This window comes from Caretta caretta, chromosome 1 (assembly GCF_965140235.1).
Source record: "Caretta caretta isolate rCarCar2 chromosome 1, rCarCar1.hap1, whole genome shotgun sequence".
NCBI lineage: Eukaryota > Metazoa > Chordata > Testudines > Cheloniidae > Caretta > Caretta caretta.
This window is the reverse complement of record NC_134206.1, coordinates 34,196,792-34,218,122: the sequence shown is the minus strand read 5'-3', so window position 1 is coordinate 34,218,122 and position 21,331 is coordinate 34,196,792. Positions and strand designations below refer to the sequence as shown.

General features: G+C 37.0%; 1 protein-coding gene across 6 annotated transcripts in view; it reads right to left on the bottom strand.

Moving 5' to 3' along the window:
- Nucleotides 1-21,331, bottom strand: part of DYNC2H1 (dynein cytoplasmic 2 heavy chain 1) — a 396,411-nt gene that overhangs the window by 332,737 nt on the left and 42,343 nt on the right. For 5 of the 6 annotated variants that reach the window (XR_012667749.1, XM_048844045.2, XM_075127044.1 and 2 more), the window contains exons 21-39: nt 19,917-20,066; nt 18,746-18,951; nt 17,958-18,113; nt 17,752-17,866; nt 17,119-17,289; nt 16,559-16,941; nt 14,782-14,914; nt 14,581-14,698; nt 14,047-14,159; nt 13,825-13,944; nt 11,333-11,498; nt 10,287-10,489; nt 9,384-9,566; nt 8,962-9,144; nt 6,048-6,271; nt 4,858-4,973; nt 3,678-3,877; nt 3,093-3,357; nt 2,507-2,714 (exon numbers count right to left, since the gene is read on the bottom strand). Coding sequence is in view for 5 of the 6 variants with exons in the window: in XM_048844045.2 (XP_048700002.2) it covers nt 2,507-2,714; nt 3,093-3,357; nt 3,678-3,877; nt 4,858-4,973; nt 6,048-6,271; nt 8,962-9,144; nt 9,384-9,566; nt 10,287-10,489; nt 11,333-11,498; nt 13,825-13,944; nt 14,047-14,159; nt 14,581-14,698; nt 14,782-14,914; nt 16,559-16,941; nt 17,119-17,289; nt 17,752-17,866; nt 17,958-18,113; nt 18,746-18,951; nt 19,917-20,066 (3,413 nt within the window). In the remaining variant the exon portion in view is untranslated. The remainder of the gene's footprint in view (nt 1-2,506; nt 2,715-3,092; nt 3,358-3,677; nt 3,878-4,857; nt 4,974-6,047; nt 6,272-8,961; nt 9,145-9,383; nt 9,567-10,286; nt 10,490-11,332; nt 11,499-13,824; nt 13,945-14,046; nt 14,160-14,580; nt 14,699-14,781; nt 14,915-16,558; nt 16,942-17,118; nt 17,290-17,751; nt 17,867-17,957; nt 18,114-18,745; nt 18,952-19,916; nt 20,067-21,331) is intronic. The other variant, XM_048844035.2, reaches the window with a different exon arrangement.

The window sequence follows — 21,331 nt, the reverse complement described above, 5'->3', positions numbered from 1 at the left end:
AATATGAAACAATATTCATATTCTCTGTGTGTATATAAAGTCTGCTGCAGTTTCCACGGTATACATCTGATGAAGTGAGCTGTAGCTCACGAAAGCTCATGCTCAAATAAATTGGTTAGTCTCTAAGGTGCCACAAGTCCTCCTTTTCTTTTTGCGAATACAGACTAACACGGCTGTTCCTCTGAAACCTGTCATTAAGAAAAGGACAATGGTTTAATTTTGATTCAGTGCAATTTTCTTACATTTTTTCTAATAAATTGTGTTTTCTTTAAAATATTTGGGGGTCTTATGGTATTTAGGGCAATTTAAAGCAACCCATTATCTAAGTCAGGGAAAACAAACTTCTGACCTTTGGTGAGAGAAAGAAAGGGGAAAGAGATATGACAAGAGATACTGACCATAGTCAGTAAAGTGCAAAGAGAATGACTGGAGACATTTAGGAGTCTCAAATACAGTGGTAGCTTACAAGGTAACAGATGAAAAACTTGATTTCAGAGATAAATAGGCAAACACAGGTAACATCTATACAGACAACTCCACCTACTCAGGGTAAGTGAACATTTTCAGAAGTTAGCATTACAATGAAATCACCAGTTTTATAATATAAAATAAAATAAAATGTCATTCATTAAAAAAAACAATGAGGAGTCCTTGTGGCACCTTAGAGCCTAACAAATGTATTTGGGCCTAAGCTTTCATGGGCTATAACCCACTTCATCAGATGCATGGAGTGAAAAAAAGTAGGCAGGTATAAATATACAGCACATGAAAAGATGGGAGTTGCCTTACCAAGTGGGGGGTCAGCGCTAAAGCCAACCCCTAAAATACATATAATTTGTTAGTCTCTAAGGTGCCACAAGGACGCCTCATTGTTTTTGCTGATACAGATTAACACAGCTACCCCTCTGAAACCATTCATAAAAATTAATTTAAAAAAGGAAATTACAGACTTGTCAGTCTAACTTTTACACCTGAAAAGATATACTGGAACAAATTATTAAACAATCAATTTGTGAGCACCATGAGGATTATATGGTTACAAGGAATACCCAGTATGGATTTGTCAAGAATAAATCATGCCAAATCAACCTCATTTCCTTCTTTGACTGGGTTCCTGGCCTAGTGAATAAGGGGAGAAGCGGTAGACATGATATATCTTGATCTTATTAAGGCTTCAGATACAGTCCCACATGACATTCTCATAAACAAATAGGGAAATGTGATCTAGATGAAATTACTATAATGTGGGTGCACAACTGGTTGCAAGACCACACTCAAAAAGTAATTTTCAATGGCTCACTGTCAAACTGGGAGAGTGTATCTAGTGGGGTCCCGCAGGGATCAGTCCTAGGTTCGATACTATTCAATATTTTCATTAATGATAATGGTGTGAAGAGTATGCTTATAAAATTTGAAAATGACATCAGGCTGGGAAGGCTTGCAAGCACTTTGGAGGACAGGATTAGTCCTTTGACTGAAATCAGCAAGATGAAATTCAATAAACATAAACATAAAGGACTACATTCAAGAAACAAGAATCAAATGCATAACTACAAAATGGGAAATAACTGGCTAGGTGGTAGTACTGCTGAAAAGAATCTTGGGGGTATAATGGAACGGATCACAAAATGAATATGAATCAACAATGTGATGCAGCTGCAAAAAAGGCTAATGTTATTCAGTGGTGTATTAACAGGACTGTTGTATGTAAGACAGGAGAGGTAACTGTCACCCTCTAATTAGCACTGGTGAGGCTGCAGCTGGAGTACTGTGTTTAATTCTGGATGCCACGCTTTAGGAAAGTTGTGGACAAATTGGAGAGAGTCCAGAAGAGAGCAGCAAAAATGATAAAAAGGTTTTAAAACCTGACATATGAGGAAAGGTTAAAAAAAACTTGGCACATTTAGTCTTGAAAAAAGAAAACTCAGGGAGGATCTGACAGTCTTTAAATATGTTAAGGGATGTTATAGTGAGAATGGGGATCAACTGTTTTCCATGTCCACTGGAGTTAGGAAATGAAGTAATAGGCTTAATCTACTGCGCAGGAGATTTAGGTTAGATATTAGGAAACACTTTTATCTGTAAGGGTAATTATGCTCCGGAATAGGCTTCAAGGGAGGTTACTGAATCCCCATCAATGGAGGTTTTTAAGAACAGGTTAGACAAACACCTGTCAAGGACAGTCTAAGTCTGTTTGGTCCCGTCTCAGCGCTGGGCGTTGGACCCGATGACCTCTTGAGGTCCCTTCCAGCCCCACATTTCTATGATAATATCAATAAATAAATGAATAAGCACAAAAAGGTGCAAAGCTAGAAGGAAAACAAGACAATTTAGAAGAAGTTTAAGCATGTTGCTGAAACTCTATAAAGAGACTGTATATATAAATAAAAGTCATATACTAACCTATCACTGCCAAACATAGCTGACACAATAGGGTTTTAAAAAGCTAATAACTATTCATGGTGATAAATAAGTTATGTAAATTTCAAATGCCCTCGTGTCTCACCTCAGGAAGATCATTCCCATTCGTGAAATTGTGGCAGGAGAAGCACAACTCAGATCATGCGTTTCAAATACAAAGTTTACATTTGGGCCAAACTGAATTCTTTCTCCACTGGGCATAGTGAGTAATCGATTATCATCCAGAACAGAATTCAAAGACTCAATCCACTCAGGGTCGATGTCACCATCGCAGATTATCCATGAGTTAACATCTACTTACAAATAAAAATACAAAACAACAAATCCACTGGAAAAACTTAAAGAATATGAAGCCTTGCTAAATTTCTAACCATTTTTCATTCTCTATGACAATTATAATTTATTAGTTTTATACGCTTCACATATAACCTTTTTAAATATTCCCTACATTCTTCACCTTCTGATGCATATTTGCATGCCATTTATTTCATATTACACTAACTTCGAAATTACAAACTGAGGTTCTTGACAATGGTATTGCCATAAGCCTTTTTGACCTTACACTGGCCACTTTCAACAATTTTAAATTAGCATATTGTCAAAATATGGACAAACAAAAGAAAGTTTATTTCAGTATGTTGAGCACAACACAGACTTCTGGATAGACATACCTTGCGGTTCTCGTACCACTTGTCGAGCACTGCTTGTAAGCACACCATCAGACCACTCCCTGGTATCCATGTCAATGTGACCTAGTAACTGATGTCGAGGCATAGCTTTGGGATTCATGGTATACTGTTTCACCACTTTGCCAGTTTTACCAAGCGCTGTCCTTAACGTCTGCCAAAGTGTTGATTTACCTGCACCACTCGGACCTACAATTACCACACCCATTCTCTGACGTAGCTGTTCATACAATTCCAAAGCTTTCTTGATCTGTATAAAAAAGAAATAGGGGTTACAGGAGGTTAACAGCATTAAATCAAACCTGTTCTCTAACCCCAATTTCACACATTCCTGTTTGGTTTTGTATACTCTCATTCTCTTCCCTTAATTTAAATTTATTTTAGGAACTTGTAGCTGCAGAAGCAAAGAGTAGAAAAATCTCTGTATTCAAGCAAATCAAGGGCTCACGTTATAAACATTAAAAGGTTGAAAGTAACTAAAGCAAAATGAATAGATTAGCAACACAAGCCTCACTGACACTCTTAATTCAGAACATCTAAACTTGGTCTATGCTTATATTTCATATTTACCTGGGTGTTTATAATTTCCAAATTGGCTTCCTCAAAGACTTGTTGTAAAGCAGTGGTTAATTCAGCATATTCTACATCCTTAAAATCACTGCCAGGGAAGACATCTTTAACCAATGCATCAAACCGTGCACAGTCTGCAAATGTAAGCTTTGACATGGTATTGAGGCGCAAAGCTTGGACCACAATATGGCTTTCATTAACTGCAAAAGAAAGTTCAGTTTACATTTATTTCCACAGCTGGGATATTACCACCTGACATCATAGTGGCAACATGCCAGGTTGTTTTTTGGCATCACAAAGGATTATGATTTTAGGTGGGAAATTAGCGTTAGTAACATATAGAACTTCTGAGTCTTAGGTTGCAAAGGGACAGACTCTAAGTGTACCCATCTCAACTTTTGTATATAACTGGGTTCTTGAAAATGATAATGCATGTCAGACTTGAGTATATACTATGGGAATTTCTAGATGTCCTAATATGCAGGGAGTCTCTATCCTGACTGGATAGTAGTCAGCTAAGAAGGAACTTTGAAGGGGATATACCCTAAAATATGTTGTCGGTGTGTTTTCAACTGACAGATGAATTCCTGAAGTTGATTATAAGTTGTTTGTTTGCTATTTGCTTTTTATATCTAATGGGAAAACAAGGGTTGTCTCTGATAATCCCAGGAACAGTCAGAGCAGATCTGTCATTTCTCAAAGCATCAAAGAAGGAATATTCATGTCCCAAACATTTAAACTCCTCATCCACACTAAACCTCTGCTCCCAACTCTCCCAAAGAGAGAAAATCACCACCCACTCAAACACACTTTTTTAAAATACACAACATTCCCATCCCATAAAATTCCATCCTGTATTTGTGCTCTGGTTAGCAATATTCAGTCGGAATCAGATATGGTAGCCCAAGAGTAATTAAGATTTCATTTGCAAGAGCTCTCTCTTCAACTTTTCAACTCCGCCAATTATGTGCACTGAGTTTCTGTGGGCTATTTAGTTATTTATTTTTATTTGGGAAAGCTTTGATTAGAAAGGGCTTTCACAGAGGATTATCCTTTTGAATAGTCTAGCTTCCTACAATTCCAGGGCATATCACCTGGTACTTGAATGAAAAAGAAGGCTGTAGATATTTATTTCAATATAACATCTTGATTGATCAAAAGCGAACCAACCCAAGCTTACTTTTTTCCTTCATTCCATTTTTCTTCAGGTGACGAAGGAGATTGCCACATCCTCTCAGAGCAGTCTTCAGTGCTCTTAAGCCCCAATCATAATGTTGCTGGGGTGTCAAAAGCTCCCTATGTTTTTAAAATATTAATATTGTAACAGGTTGTAACAGCTGCAACTCCAGTACTTGTAGCTGATCATTGAGGAATTGACATTATACATTTTTCTGAAAACCAGAGCCATTAGAAAATAATATAATGTCCAGATGCAGTACCATTTTTCTTGAACTTCAGAGACAGATACACATGAAGTTGCATGTTTCCAAATTTTCAGAGAAGCAGTTTCTTCAAAAGCTAGATAATAATAATATTTTTTTTAAAAATAGGACCTCTAATAGTTCCCTCCCTTGGTTTTGCGATATACACACAAATGAAAAAGTGCAACTGTGGTTATTTGGATGTCAGCTACTCCCCCAAAAATCACAAGTGCATGATTTTTATGGAGGCACTGCACACTCAGGAAAATAACCATGTGTTCCCATTCAGACAAACAAATCGGAAGACGAAGAAGAAAAAAGCAAAGCAAAGTGTGTGTGTGTGGCAGAGACAAATTAATAAAAGTATCATATATGAACTTGAAAAATATTTATTTTAATACTTTTATTACCTATTAAAGAGAAAATTGCATTTATATTCAAGATGCCAAAAGAAAGGAAGGAAACAGTCAGGGTCTTAAGAAAGCAGTATTTTCCCATCTTGGGATTATAACTGGAGTTCCTGTATTCTTACATTACTTACATACAAAGCAGTGCATCTCAATAAAATTCAACCTATGTTTTGTTCTTACAGATTTACATATTACTAATTTTGGAGAACTGTGTTTGGTAGCATTCAAATACAAGATATTCTTGTTCAATGTAAAACACCTTAAGGAGACTATAGGCATGAGACAGCAACTCTATGTTGCTTATGGTATATAGCTTTATGAGGGTGATTTCTGGAGTGTCCATTTCATAAAAATCACAGTAAACATACAGGAACAATGTTTAAAAGATTTCTATAGCAATCTTGTCAAGGTTTGGTATTGAATGGACTGAAATGGAAGGAAGGTACAGTGACATAACATGAGGGGGAAGTACTACACTTCACAAAAGACAAAAGATATATATTGACAGAAATATGATTAATGGAACAGAATGTGCTTACCTGGCTAGATTAAAAATAGCCACCAACTTTCTGCCAAGTGTTTTAGCATCTTTAAAACCTTCTGAATACAGAATAACTTCCGCAATGAGTTCATTGTCTGGACGAGTCATAGCAACTGGCCTAAAAAGCTGTTTGAGGTTATCAGGCAGTTTTTGTCTTCCTCCATAACCTTTTCCAGCAGGATTCATAGTGATGAAAATTCCAGAATTGTGATCCATTTCAACCTGGCATCAAAATCAATATATTATCATAAACATAGTATTTTCATCTCTATGTCCTTAGGTATGAAATAACTCATGTACTTAGAACACTATAAAATACCACTGTATGCTGTGGTGGTATTGCCATGTCAGTCCCAGGATAGTAGAGAGATATGGTGGGTGAGGTTATATCTTTTATTGGACCAACTTCTGTTGGTTGAGAGAGACAAGCTTTCAAGAGCTGTTCCTCAGGTCTGGGAAAGTTACTCAGGGTTTGTCCACACTACCGCACGGGGTCGATCTACGATATGTAACTTCAGGTACGTGAATAGTTAGCTAAAGTCCATGTACTTAGATCTACTTACCGTGGTGCTTTCACTGCGGTAAGTCGACAGCTCATGCTCTCTCGTCAACTCCGCTTACACTTCTCATTCTGGTGGAGAACCAGAGTCAACGGGAGAGCACTCAGCGGTTGATTTATCATGTCTAGACGTGATAAATCGACCCCCCGCTCAATCGATCGCTGCCCGCCGATCCAGCAGGTAGTGTAGACAAGCCCTCAGAGTGTCACAGCTAAATACATGATCAAACAGATGGATTATGTGCTAAGGGGTCATTCAAGGTGAAATGGCCTGTTAACATCCCAGTAGTCATAGGACAAAAAGGAGGGTTAGTGGGTTACAAACTGTTGTAATAAGCCATGAATCCAGTGTCTTTATTAAGATCATGATTTTTAGTGTCTATCAAAGCTATGAATCGAAGCTCCCAGACTCATCTTTTAATGGTGGTGTGCAGGTTTCTTTTGAGGATGAGGACTGATAGGTCAGATACAGAGTGATCGCTTTGTGAAAGAGTGCTTACCCACAAGTGATATGGTGTTTTGTCTTTTTATCATTTTCCTGTGTGAGTTCATCTGAGAGCATAGTGATTGTCTGGTTCCACCAAGAGTTGTTGTTGGGGCATTTAGTGCACTGGATGAGGCATGTGTAGGACCCATGGATCTTGAAAGGTGTGTTGTGGGGGTTGTTGATCATTGTAGAAGTGGAGATATCTCTGTAGGTTTTGCTTTTGTTATTCTGGTAGGCTCTGGTGCCACTTTGAGTTGGTGTGTCCTGGTCTGTGAGGAGCTTGATTCTGATGATGAGGTAGGAGAGGCTAGGAGGTTGTTTGAAGGCCAGAAGAGGGGATTCAGGAAAGATTTCTTTCAGGATGGGGTTCCCATCGAGTCTTGGTTATAGTTGTCTGTTTGTGTGTGGTATATAAACAACTACAAGCCAGACTTCATAAAGCATTCACTCTATATCTGACTTGTCAGTCTTCATTCTCAAAAAAAACCCTGCACAAAAGGTTTCCAGAAAGAAAATTTTCAAAAGACAAGCCTGGGAGCTTAAATTCATAACTTTGCTACACACTAAAAATCATGGTCTTAATAAAGACACTGTATTCATGGCTTATTACAATAATTTATCCTATGATTACAGGGGTGTTAATGGGCATTTCACCTTGAATGATCCCTTAGAACAGTGGTTCTCCATCTTTTTGGGCTCAGGACCCATTTGTAAATTCTTATGGCCTGTTATTTACCCAATAAATAGTCTGGTGGTGGAGGCCCTGGGGCAGAGACAAAACTAGGCATTTTAGTGCCTGGGGCAATCAAACATATTTGCGTCCCCAACTAGAGGTGATACGTGGCGGTGGGGAAATCACGCGGGGTCACATCCCCGCCCCCCCCCCCAGGTTTCTTGGGTGCGCTTCCAAACCCAAACAGGCTGGGTGACCCGCTAAGATGAGTCAGAGGGTGGAGGTGGAGCTCCCTCTCTGAGCGCTGCAATGCCGGGCTGGCCTCACCAAGCCCTGCTGTGTGGGGCTGACCCAAGCCACCCCCTATGGGTTTGCACCCTGGGTGACTGACCCACTCTGGTTACGGCCCTGCCTTGGGTGATTATGGTTGGATCCTGCCCACACTCAGCCAACAGCGGCAGCTCCTGCAGCTCCTGTGCTGTGGGGCTGACTGGGCTTGGCTCTCCACTCCAGGCACTGCAACCTCTGGGGTTGCAGCGCTGCTCAAGTTTGATCCCATCCCTTGACTGAACCAAATTTGTGTGAGTGAAGTTGTGACCCGGCTCATACGATTGCAATGCCATTCACACAAATTTGGCCTACCTGGACTTCCATCATCATGAGGGCTGGGCCAAACTTGAGTGGTGCTGGGACCCCAGAGGTTGCAGTGCTTGGAGCAGGGAGGCGAGCCCACCTAGCCCTGTCAGACAGGAGCCATAGGAGCTGCCACACAACCCTTTGAAACATTCAGACAACCCAATTTTGGGTCCAGACACACAGGCTGAGAAACCTTGGCTTAGAATATGTGTTAACTACTTATGCTAACCTATCACTTCAATGTTGTATTTAGCTGTGACATTCTAAGTACCTTTCCCAGACCTGAAGAAGAGCTCTGTGTAGCTCAAAAGCTTGTCTCACTCACCGACAGAAGTTGGTCCAATAAAAGATATTACCCTTCTTGTCTCTCTATAAAATAATATTAGAAATTTTGGGCAAAGATCTTCTTTATGTATGTGGGATTTATATACTGGACCTAAAACTGGTATACTTGTTAATAATACAAGGGTTCACAGGGTTTTTAGAAGACACTTGATATTAGTGACAATAGCTGAACAGTTTTCAACAAGAACAAAAAAAAAAATGCTGTTCTATACCTCCTTGCCAAGCAGTTCACATACAGGTCTATGCTTCTTCAAAGCATGCTGAATTGTCTGAATTTGCATGGACACTGCAGACAAAACTGCCTCCTCCAGCCTATTGAACTCATCAAAACATCCCCAGGCACCACACTTCACCAAACCAACAAAAATACGTCCCATCGACTTCACATCAATGCCCTTAAAATAAAAGAACATTGTTTATATGTTAAATACCATGAAAGAAATCAATGAAGATTTTCTTCCTAGTTCCACTGTGAGGTGTCTTATTGCCATTGCAAAGAGCCTAACGTTTCTATTTGATTATAAAGAAAAACTCTGTTAAATTTCACTAAATGCTTTTTTTTTAAATTGTTCTTTAAATCCATATTGCATAGATACTCATCTCCTAAAATATATAAATATGTACATTAATTCACCTCATCACAATTAAAAACTAAAACTTGTCTTCCAAGAAGTCCACCCAAAGCCTTTACTGATTCTGTTTTTCCAGTTCCAGCTGGGCCATAAGGATTTCCTCCAAGGCCCATCTTCATAGCCTGAGTAAGAGTTAAGTAGCACTTATCTGTCAATGGTGTATAAACAAGTTTCGGGGAATTACCCTGTAGAAACAAAAGATATATTGCATGGATTAATACACAGAAACAAGGTCAATAAGTTAGCATTTCACTCAGTTTGGACGAAGATAACACAGATAACAAAGATAACACAGAATTCCAGATTACTAGCTGCCCAAGTTTGAGGACTACACTTGGGGCCATTCAATTTTTTGATTTATATTCACAAAATCTGTTGGAACTACTGCCGAAGTGTTATGCAATCCTTTATAAACCACAGATAGAGGCTCAAAAAAGGGAAACACCTGCTACATTTTCTCTCTCATAGACTTCAACAAACATTGCCCTCATATACCCAAGAGCATAATTTGTTCCATATTGTTAAAAAAACATTTTATTCAATTTAAATACATCTCAAAATTTCTTTCAAGTTATCATTTTGTCCGCATTTGGCATTTTATCTAGCATTGACATAAATGAGAAAGTAAGAATCATACTATGCTCTGCACTTTAATATAAAAGCTGTATAAATCCACTCAAGAATTCAGTATCGTGGGTATTTGGAGCTAAGAAGCATCTAAAGATTGAAGAAACACTACTACACCATTTTTCAATATTTTCTGCAAAACAACATCGTAAAATGGCAACTGACAAAATGGAAGCCAGGTGGAAGCAATTGTGGAGGTAAAGCTGCATCCCGGAACTGAAAGCTGAGCACCACACACATTTGAAAGCCAACAAAAATAGAATAAAAAAAACCCATACCTGATATTCATAAGTGTACTGGAGCTCAGCATCTACCATTTGAATGTAACATTTTTGTTCTTTCAGATAGAATCTGAGTTGTTTTTTCCAAGCCCAGTCACCAACACTATTAATCTGGGCTTGATTTAGCTGCTTCACCACATCAATGTTATGAATAATATCAAGAATCAGTGCTTTAAGCTTGAGCTCAAGGATTCCAGAATCTGTAAATAAATACAATTATTCACAAAAACATCATAAAGAAGATTGTCCTTTAGCCACTTTCAACTAGTTTATGTTGCTGTTTACAATCATAGAATTATAAGGTTTGACAGGACCACAAGGGTCATCTAGTCTAACCCCCTACCAAGACGTAGGATTTGTTGGGTCTAAACCATCCCAAACAGATGACTATCCAGCCTCCTTTTGAAATAGCTAAAAAACTAAAGCAATCAACACACAAATGAGAGGTTGTTATAGTTACTAGATAAAAGCTTAACAGCCAATACACTTTAATCTAGAATTCAGCAGTGACCAGATGCACAAGGATAAGTATTGATGGACAGTACACATTATAATCTGCACATCATATTGGTATTTTATAGGCTTGTAATGTTATATTTAAGTCAAGAAATAACTCCAAAATCCAATAAAACATCATAGTCTAAGGGGAAAAAAAAACACCTGGATTTATAGAGAATGTGTAGACATGATACCATGTCTATCCAATAATATCTGGCCAGTTCCAGTGAAACATAACGTTAGAGATCAGTAGATGAAGACAATGATATAGAACCAGATTTTGTAATGACAAATTATTAGTAAATATATTTAATAACAAAAACATCAAGATAAAGGAAATGGATAAAAATTGAAAAGGAAACAGATTCAAACTACCTAATAATGTTAAATATAGAATGAACACCTGGAAAAGAAAGGACATTCACTGTGAAAATATTAAATATCCCAAACCTGGCCATTACTGGTAGGTCACTCAATATCATTTCTAGCTCAGAGGAATGGATTGCTTAGCACCTTAAATTTATTTTAAGGAATTATACACTTACGATCATTTTTCATACCTACTCTCCCTGGATCTTCCATACTAGTATCTATGCTGGTATAATGTTCCAGTTTAGCCATAAGTTCTAACTCTATCTGCTGCAGGTTATGCTCTTTGATAGCAGTTTCAACATCTTCAGTGAACTGAATTTGTTCTGCCAAGGAAAGAATCTATTGACAGAAAGAATAAAGTAAAGTTTTAGAAATAGGTAACCAAAAAGGACAAAAGATTTTCCACTCATTTATAAATTCTCATGAAAGCTTACTGTTTAAATAAATCTTTTTAGTGTATTAAATTTTATCATGCCAATACTCCACTCTCCCTTAAAAAAAACATAGTTACTCTCGAGGTGCCCCCAAGAGCAAATATAATTGTATTTAAAACTTACTAAAATGTAACAAACAGCTGCAAAATAATTTAGTATAGCTATTGCCTTCGGTGCTATATTACGATTACTGTACATTCACTATAGCAGCCTATTGTCTGAGTTGTCACATTTCAGCCAAACTCGTTACTTAAGGGAGATCTCCACAGTACTGAAAAACTGTTCATGAGTAGGAAGCAATATGGATTTGTTTCACCAATTTCACTACTACTTTGTAAATCTGAGTGTCTATCTCTTTCCTTCCTTGCCTTCGATTCCACTCCCGAAAAATATGCCAGAGGCTAAAGAGAGCTACTCACTGCCAGTACAATATTCTCCCCTTATTCACACTGAACTTCAATGCCCTCTGAAACTCGTGCCCAGAGTGAGGAGCTCAGTAATAATCAGAAGAACAGAGAATCAATATCTTGGCCAAAACTGGGTATTAAACCAGGCACTTCCTCGACTAAAAGCATGGAGTTTCTCAGGACAAATTTTTTGGTGGCCTCAGAGTGCGGCCACCAACTCTTGCTGGCGGCCACTCTCACACTTTTTCCTAAAATACTTAATTAGCTTTAGGAAAGCCAAATAAATATGCACATATACATGTCCAAATCATTGTAATTTATTTATTGCTAGCTAGTAAGTCTGTTGTCAAAAGTGATATTAACAAACATACAGGTATCACTTTCCACAGCAGACTTACTCCGCCCTGCCAAGCCTGGGAACAAATTAAGCCCTGGATGGAGGGTCAGAGGAGGCAATGGGAGCCAGGGGAGATGGGGGTGAGGGGCTGGGGGAGACAATGGAGGGCTGTAGCCTGAAGCCCTGCAGCTAGAACTTGTTGCCCTGCTACCCCAGGGCTGAAGCCCGAAGCCTGAGCCCACTTCTCCACTGGGAAGGTGGGGAACTCACTGGCTGCCTGCTCCTACAGCATTGTGCCCCAAGTGACTCCAGAGAGGGGCAGGGCCAAACCCCTGCTGGTGGCCCCAGCAACCAACACCAACGCAGTCCATCCAGGAGCAACAGGAAAGGGGAGGGGGCGCTACTTTCCCTCTCCCACCCCATCACAGCCCAGGAGGCTGTGGCCGGAAGAAAAGCCCCTGGTGGCTGAATGAGGCCACAGTGGCCGCATTTGAGAAACACGAGCTGTAATGGATTCACACATAACACATGCTGAACTACAGGTTCCACTTCCATAAGTTAAACAGAATAGGAACTCTCTTCTCATCAAAATTCCACTCTTTGCTTTAGCTATGTGATTCAGGTAAAGCAGGAAAAGTTAAACACCAATGACATAAGGAGAGGGGCAGGCCGTGGAGCACAGCACTCCCATACTCTCAGCATGATGAAGGAAGGCAGAAGATTGCAATGGTTTACCCAGATGAAGTGAAGATTTATTTCAACTAAAAAGCCAACACAGGCAGCTCGCTGCACCAACATGGACCCCATTAACATCAGTGGGGTTTCACATGGACACAAGGATCTCCCCACACATATCAGTCAGCAGGATCACAGCCTAAATCATTACAAAAGGTTAGTCTGAATGAATATACATTCTTAGGGTCATATTGATAATAACTCTCTGTGTCTATGATTTTTACATTAAAAAAATGTATATATTATTTGCAAATATTTATTAAGTCAGGATTGGTTCAAGCAATATAAATTCAGATTAACAGTGTTAGCTAGTGTTTATATTATATTTTTCTTCAACCTGTCATTAGTACATTCTCTTTCACTAGCATTTTCTACCCAAGTTATGTATGAACTTCAAATACTATTCTAATAATGGTGTTTTGAATCAATAGCAGGAAACAGTTTCTGCATCACTGATTAGCCAGGGACCTGATTCAACATCAATTGAAATCAGTGGAAAGACTCCCGTTGATTTAAATGGGCACTGAATCAATCTCCCAAGTGAGCAAAGAGTTCTATTCTACAGATGCTTATAACACTGCACATTCTGAGTAATTTCTATCTACCTAAAATCAAGGCATACAGCAAATCAACTGATTTTTCAAGTCTGTATATACTTCCAAAGCAGACCTGTCCTTAGGAGCATTCCGAAATTGAGTTCGTTATATTTCAATGCTGAGACTAAATCAAAATGAGATTGTGTCACCAACTACCTGGGAAGGAAACAGTGATGGATCAATTGAACCTTGTGAACGTCTTCCAGCAGTAACACAGTCAAGCAATAATTGTTTCAATGTGTCCTTCATCTCCAAAGCCAAACGATTTAACCAAACCTGGCAAATAAAATATAAAGGGGAGGGGGAAAAAATCACAAATCATATAGCAAACATATTTACCACAATTGCTGGTAATATATTTGGACCTGGTTCTCTTACCTCAACATCATTTGACAGAAGAATTTTATTTTTAAAAGGCACAACTTCTCCTTCTAAAGATTTCATTGCAATTATGTTTTTAAAGTCCCCATCAAAGCTGACACTATTAATGCCTGTTAATCAGAAAATAACAATATCTCCATAATTAAGCTCAGCAAGTGATTAAATACAATCTAGATGATTTAATGTAGAATTCTTAAACACTTGTTTCTTGAAAAAGCAGTTACTTAGGAAACAGTCAAAAAAGTTAAATAAATTATTTTTGTACATATAATACAATATTTGTGATAATTAAATAGATGAAGATAAAAAGTCCCTCAAAAGTTAGAGATATTTTGAAATATTTTTTTCTTTCTTTGCCAAATAAATGATGAAATATCAAAAAAACTTTCCTTTTCTAAGCTATGTTATGGTAACAGAAAGTAAAGAAACAATTTCTAGAATAGGTTCTTCAGCGTCAAATGACTGTACTTCTGAATAAATACATTTTGCAAATGATAACTAATGCATTATGAAATTACTAATTTAGTTTACCAGCAAAAAGTTTCTTAAGGTGAGACTGAATTACTGAAGGATTAGTGGACTGTCCCAAGATTTCTAATAAATCATCGTCTCCAATGAAATAGAATCTAGGGAATGCTGAACGCTTTTCCTGTTTAAAAAAAAAAAATTGTTGTTTTAAGCACTGAAGTATTGCCTTTTTATAAAATTATATATTAAGATAAGAAGTTGTACCTCCAGAAATTCATTCAAGGATTTTTGACATCTCTGAAGCTGGTCAAGTATGGTAATCAACGCATTCCTCATTCCTGTCCGAGCATTCAGTGATGTTATTCTATTGTCCCTCTTGATATCTACCATTATGGATCTTTAAAAAAATATAACCTTAATTGTTTGTAAATCTACCGCTGCACTTTGTCCAAATATATCTCTTTTAAACATCTGATTAAAACTCAAGAGACAGATAAGTAATATTAAATATTCAGCAGTCAATATCTGAATGTAAAAATTGCAACATTTATGTCAAATTTCTTCCAGTTAAACATTAGCTAGATCTACTCCTATCATACTGTTTCTGATCATGACTCTTCCTTTACTTCAAGACCCCTCTACCCAAGAAGTCCCATTAAGTTAAAATTTTGACCATTTTTTCTTCTAAGTGCCTCCATCTCTGTCATTTCAGCTCTATTTTTAAGCTCAACTACCACATCTAAACTAAAGAAACTCATTTGTGTGTATCTTTGGACACCACTAAAAACTACTCCCTGTTAATCCTCTCTGCATGTCTTGATCAAGTAAAGTTGTTTCATCTCAAATTCCTTCGGTGTAATATTTTTGGAAAAAGAATTACTTCTCTTCGTCAAGAAATCTTTTTTCAAAATCCAACATCTCCACTACTTCCTTTCTCAAATAAGACCCTCTATTTGCCTGCATTGTTCATAACCCTAGCCATCATACTTGACTCAGAACCTTTATTCTCTTCCCACATATCCCGTATCAATAAATCTTCTCATCATCCCTTTTGCAAAACTAATTCTTTCTATACCATTGCCTCAATGCAACCTTTACTGAATTCCTTATGCATGCCTTCATCTCCCTGTACGTCCTGTTTGTTTTGCATTAATTCACTTTGAATCTTGGCTTACAGCTGTGCAAAGGACGTTATACAAAATTGTCATAAATATAAAGGGAAGGGTAAACACCTTTAAAATCCCTCCTGGCCAGAGGAAAAACCCTTTCACCTGTAAAGGGTTAAGAAGCTAGGATAACCTCGCTGGCACCTGATCAAAATGACCAATGAGGAGACAAGATATTTTCAAAGCTGGGGCGGGGAGAAATAAAGGCTCTCTCTGACTGTATGATGGTTTTGCCGGGAACAGAACAGGAATAGAGTCTCAGAACTTAGTAAGTAATCTAGCTAGATATGCATTGGATTCTGTTTTGTTTAAATGGCTGAGAAAATACGCTGTGCTGAATGGAATGTAGATTCCTGTTTTTGTGTCTTTTTGTAACTTAAGGTTTTGCCTAGAGGGATTCTCTATGTTTTGAATCTGATTACCCTGTAAGGTATTTACCATCCTGATTTTACAGAGGTGATTCTTTTACTTTTTCTTCTATTAAAATTCTTCTTTTAAGAACCTGATTGCTTTTTCATTGTTCTTAAGATCCAAGGGTTTGGGTCTGTGTTCACCTATGCAAATTGGTGAGGATTTTTATCAAGCCTTCCCCAGGAAAGGGGGTATAGGGTTTGCGGAGGATTCTGGGGGGAAAGATGTTTCCAAGCAGGCTCTTTCCCAGATATATATATATATATATCTGTTAGACGCTTGGTGGTGGCAGCAATAAAGTCCAAGGGAAAAAGGAGAATAGTTTGTATCTTAGGGCAATTTTAACTTAAGCTGGTAAAAATAAGCTTAGGGGGGTTTTCATGCAGGTCCCCACATCTGTACCCTAGAGTTCAGAGTGGGGAAGGAACCTTGACAAAAATAAAGTTGCGTTTAATAACACTGACCTGAAGTCTTCATCAACTCTGTTAAAGCGTGCCTGCTCTTTGGGTAGAGCTCCACGACCAAAAATGGGTTCCAAATACACCCACTTCCTTTGAATCTGGTTTAAATTCTGCAGGTATTCATCCAACTCAGCAAGTTTTTTTTCCCAGATAGACACTTTATCCTCAAAGCCTTTGTAATATGGAGAGTCCTTTAGGGACTGAAGAAGACAGCGATTATCTCCAACCTGGTTAACTATGTCTTTCCAGTCTTTAATTAGTTTGATAGTCCTGCTCTGGCTGTCTTCATAATCTGTTAACGTAAAGACTGCTCCAACACCCCAGAGCTCAAGCTCACGTAAGGCCTCTCTGATTGTGACTTCACCTTGCGCCCGACTATTCAAATCCTATTTTAAAATATAAAACAAAAAAAATTACTACTTATATAATAGAAAACATATAAATGAGCAGAGGAAAACAATTTTACTAGAAAAATACATAACTTCAGTTTCCAAAAAGGAATAAAAGCTTATAGAACGTATGGTATAAAAAATGAATAGCATTACTTGTGAAATAATTCATACCTTAAGTGCTGCTGCTTTTTCTACAATTATATCTGCCACTTTGAGTAGATCTCCAAATAACAAATTCTCTAGACTAGTGCCTCTAGGGAGACCAAGAAGACGAAAGAGGTCCAGCCAATGATCTGGAGACAGGTGTTCTCCTCTAACATATTTCAGGACAGGAAGTGTCATCTATGGAAAATAATGCAAATTGGAATATACCAAGTTTTTACAATAACTATATCTATTCCGTTCTACTGCCATATACTGTCAAAACATAACAAAAATATATTTTTCCCACTATGTATTGAAAATAAATACGTTTAAATTGAGATCTGCTTTGTATTTTCAATATACTAATTTTAATATTTGGTATTATGCCATTAAGGTTGTTTTATTACTAAATGTGTCTCAAACACATTGAAAAAAACTGTAATGATTGTCCTGTTCACTGGAAGTAGCTCAAATGTACTTTGAAATGAGTGATACGTTTAAAAATAGTTGCAGGAGATATTTTGCTGAACACAAAATATCCTTAAGGCTCACTTTAATACAAAAACAGACCTCCATGTAAATATACAGAGTGAAGCATATTACCCAGTAATACCAGAAAGCATTTTGCTTTGATTTCCCCTTGTATAATGAGGATCTTACTTTGTATTTGTCCACTTCTCTTTGCAACTTCACAGTCATTACAGTGTGTTCTTCCATCTTCCTCAGCTTGTCATGCCAGTTCAACAAGAATTCCTCAAACAGGTAAGTCTTACTCCTGTACAAAAATCAAATTTTAAAAAGAGCACAATAACACAGTACTGCAACAATCAATAATCATGCATAAAAGTTTAAAAACAAAAGCAGACCTAAAAGTAATCCAGTCTTCTTTGGCTTTTTCCTGAAAACCTTGATGAAACTCTTCATATAGTGCCCATACTTCTGCACAGCTCTCAATATCTCTACATACAGCTTTTGACAAAGAGAAATCAGGCTCTTCTAATTCAAAATGATGGCAGTCCTCGCTGAATAAAAAAGATCATTGCATTGTTATAATATTGCATATTGAAGCTATGATCCTGGACATGCTGTCATACATGCTTAACTTTACCCATGTGAGTAAGTCCATTGACTTCACTGTCCAGCAGAACACATTATGTTGCATTCCCCAAGCAGAAAAATATGTAGCATAAGAGATAATTATCATATGCAATGACCTTCCTTAGCATTCACAGCTTTCTTCTCCATATTTTTTCATTCCTTTGTATTAAAAAAACAGTACTAATTTGTCTCCCAAAAACTTAAAGGAAAATAAATTATCTTTAATTGTTTTTCTCTATAAGTAGTATCCTATATAGAATTACATGCCATTTAGTGCATAAATTCAGTTGTTTCAAAGCTTAATAGATTTTCAGAAACTTCCACTTCACAAGCGTCAGTTCAGAAGAGTCAAGTTATATAAAACAATGAAGTAAATCCCTGAAGGTTAAACGATACATTGAAATATAATTAAAATAGGATTTATTAAATTATCTTTTGTGTTCACTTTTAGTTAACTATTAGTTAATATTTTCTGACCCACCAAAGAGCTGCAGCTGCATGATTTACTGCAGAACATCCATAAAATAACATGCTATATACAAATAAATATACATACATCAGTTTTTTCTTTGTGGCTTCAAGTTCATCGAACTCAATTTTCTTTTCCTTTATGGTCTGAGCACTTTTCTCAAGCATATCCTGATGGCCTGTTTCAATGATATCATCGTTGGGCTTTAGTTGATCCCAACGAGCTTTAAACTTTTCTAGTTCTTGAAGATACACATTAACACGTGACATCACATTTCCTTTCATCACTTCAATCTACAAACCAAAAGAGTTTAAAAAAATAAAATGTATTCCTTCAGTCATTTATATCTACAAAGTTATACCTAAACAAGATCAAAATAACCAACAACCTTTTAACTTGTTTTCAAAAAGGAGTACTATTTTTTTTACTCTTCCCCTTAAAATATTTCAAAATTTAAGAGAATCTGGTATGGATATGCATTTCCTAATCTTGTATTATATCATTTTACATCCACTGTAGTTACATATAATATTTACATCTGTTCCTCACTAGTTTATCAGCTATCTTGGTCTGATAAACAGTTTTTCCTTATATCCACATTTTTTATTACAGGTCTTAGTGGTAAAAAATAAACAATAATTATAATTTTTAAAATCATCTACAGGTTCAAAATATAGGTGATAATCATGGAATCAGCAGCACACAAGAAAATTATTATGGCTGCATTGGTCCCATTGAGCCCAGCAATTCACCTGCATATTGTCCATTGCAGGATTGCGGACATAATATTTAGCATAAATTTTCAGAAAAATTTCAAATATTATGCAACAATATTAATAAAATTTGTAGTAACATGGTAAAGTTGACAAATGTTCATTTTTAAACTACTATATTCTTTTCATTTCAGTTAATAAAAAGAAACCCATGAGGTGAGATATTTAACATAGTTGTTATTCTAGAGTGAGCTCCTGCACCTGCACAGTACCCTAGCTGACTTCACTGGTACTTTGTAGGGGCACAGAGATCATTTTAAGATCGGGGCCTACAGCGGGGCCTAGTATCACCTGATGCTAGTAATCTTTCCAGTAGTTTAGATGTTCTTTCTATAAAGGCTCGCACTGATGCCATTAAACTTGGTGCCAATACTAAACTGCAATATCTTTGTGGGGGGGTTAATCCAGGAGAAAAAAATGTGTTTTCTAACTAATTCAAAATGAGATCAGTGCATTTGAGTGAATTACTAAACCTTCATTCTCACCTGTTCCTTAATCATAAGTTGATGACTTTCCATCATTAATTCAAATTTATCCCACATAGCTCTCAGGTTGCTGATTGTGTCTAAACCCCCACCAGCCACAGTCCGCAAAAGCTTGTTTTTATCTTCAGCTTCTTGAAACTGGAGAAAAATCTAAAGTTGAAAAGATATTTTATACATGTATGAAAAAATTTCAATAAAATGTGGCATTTTTATGCAAACTTGTTTAAATAAAGACACAGTGGTAATTAAGAATATTTATATATTTTTATATTTATATTTAATTCTGTTAATATTTATCAAAGTAAAACTAGACAAAGGTAAATATGGGAGACAATACAGAGCAATTAATATATGTATGAAAACAGCAAGCAGGAGGAGAGAAGTTGAGAACAAATGGGAAATCTATTGATATATTAGAAGAAGAATGCATTTATAGTCTGAAAATAAGGAGAAAAATTAAGTCACCTGACTGTTTCAGAGATTATTTTTTCATACACTAAAAAAGCCCAATCAAGTTAAAAATCATGACAAAAATGATGATTAAGTAACACTACAAAAGTCAAAAAAATTGAAGTAAAAGAAGACATTAGTGAATATGTCCCAAAATGCCCTGTTTTGAGTGCATTCATTTCAAAATGAAGTGAAGACAACAGGTACTGAGACTCAGGGACAGTATTGCTCTGTGGATTATGGAGGCTTAATCCCCTCCAATATCCACCACCTCCACAAAACAATTTCTACAGAATTTAAGCATTCATTTGAAAAAAAAAAAATATATATATATATATATATATATACACATACACACACACACGCATATGCACATATTACTAGTCATTACATCCAAAGTGAAACCAATACAGTATTGTCTTACTGAGGATGCAGACAAAGTGACTGAAATAATAGCTATAAGAGAAGGGTCAAGTGCCCATTCATTGCAATCAAGTGTTTGGTGTTGAAGACTAATAATGACAATTCAGTAAATATTTTTAATTAATTCACTGCCAATCACTTCAGCAGAATCAAATTCATCCAACATTCTTAGATGCAGTAGCAAATGTAAAGGGGAGGTGATCCTCCCATCATTTTTTTAAAAAGTACTTTTTTTAAGTAGCAAAGCCCTGCAATATAGTTTGTTTGCTCTCTCTCTTACTCTCAGCACCTTGGTACCTTCCTGGTGAGTTCATGCCCTGCACAAGTGTGGTCTGCAGAAGAAAACTCAGCTGCCACTAGGCCTTCCATTGGTACCTCACTTAAATATGCATCATATTAAAGAAGCAGGGATTTTTAAAGACGAAGCTAAAATTTAATCACAGGATTTTAAGATCTTCCCCTCCCCCATTTTAATAGCAGCCAAATGTTATCACCATAGTCTAAAGGTCCTGGGAAACCACTCTGATTTGAATTTGCTATGT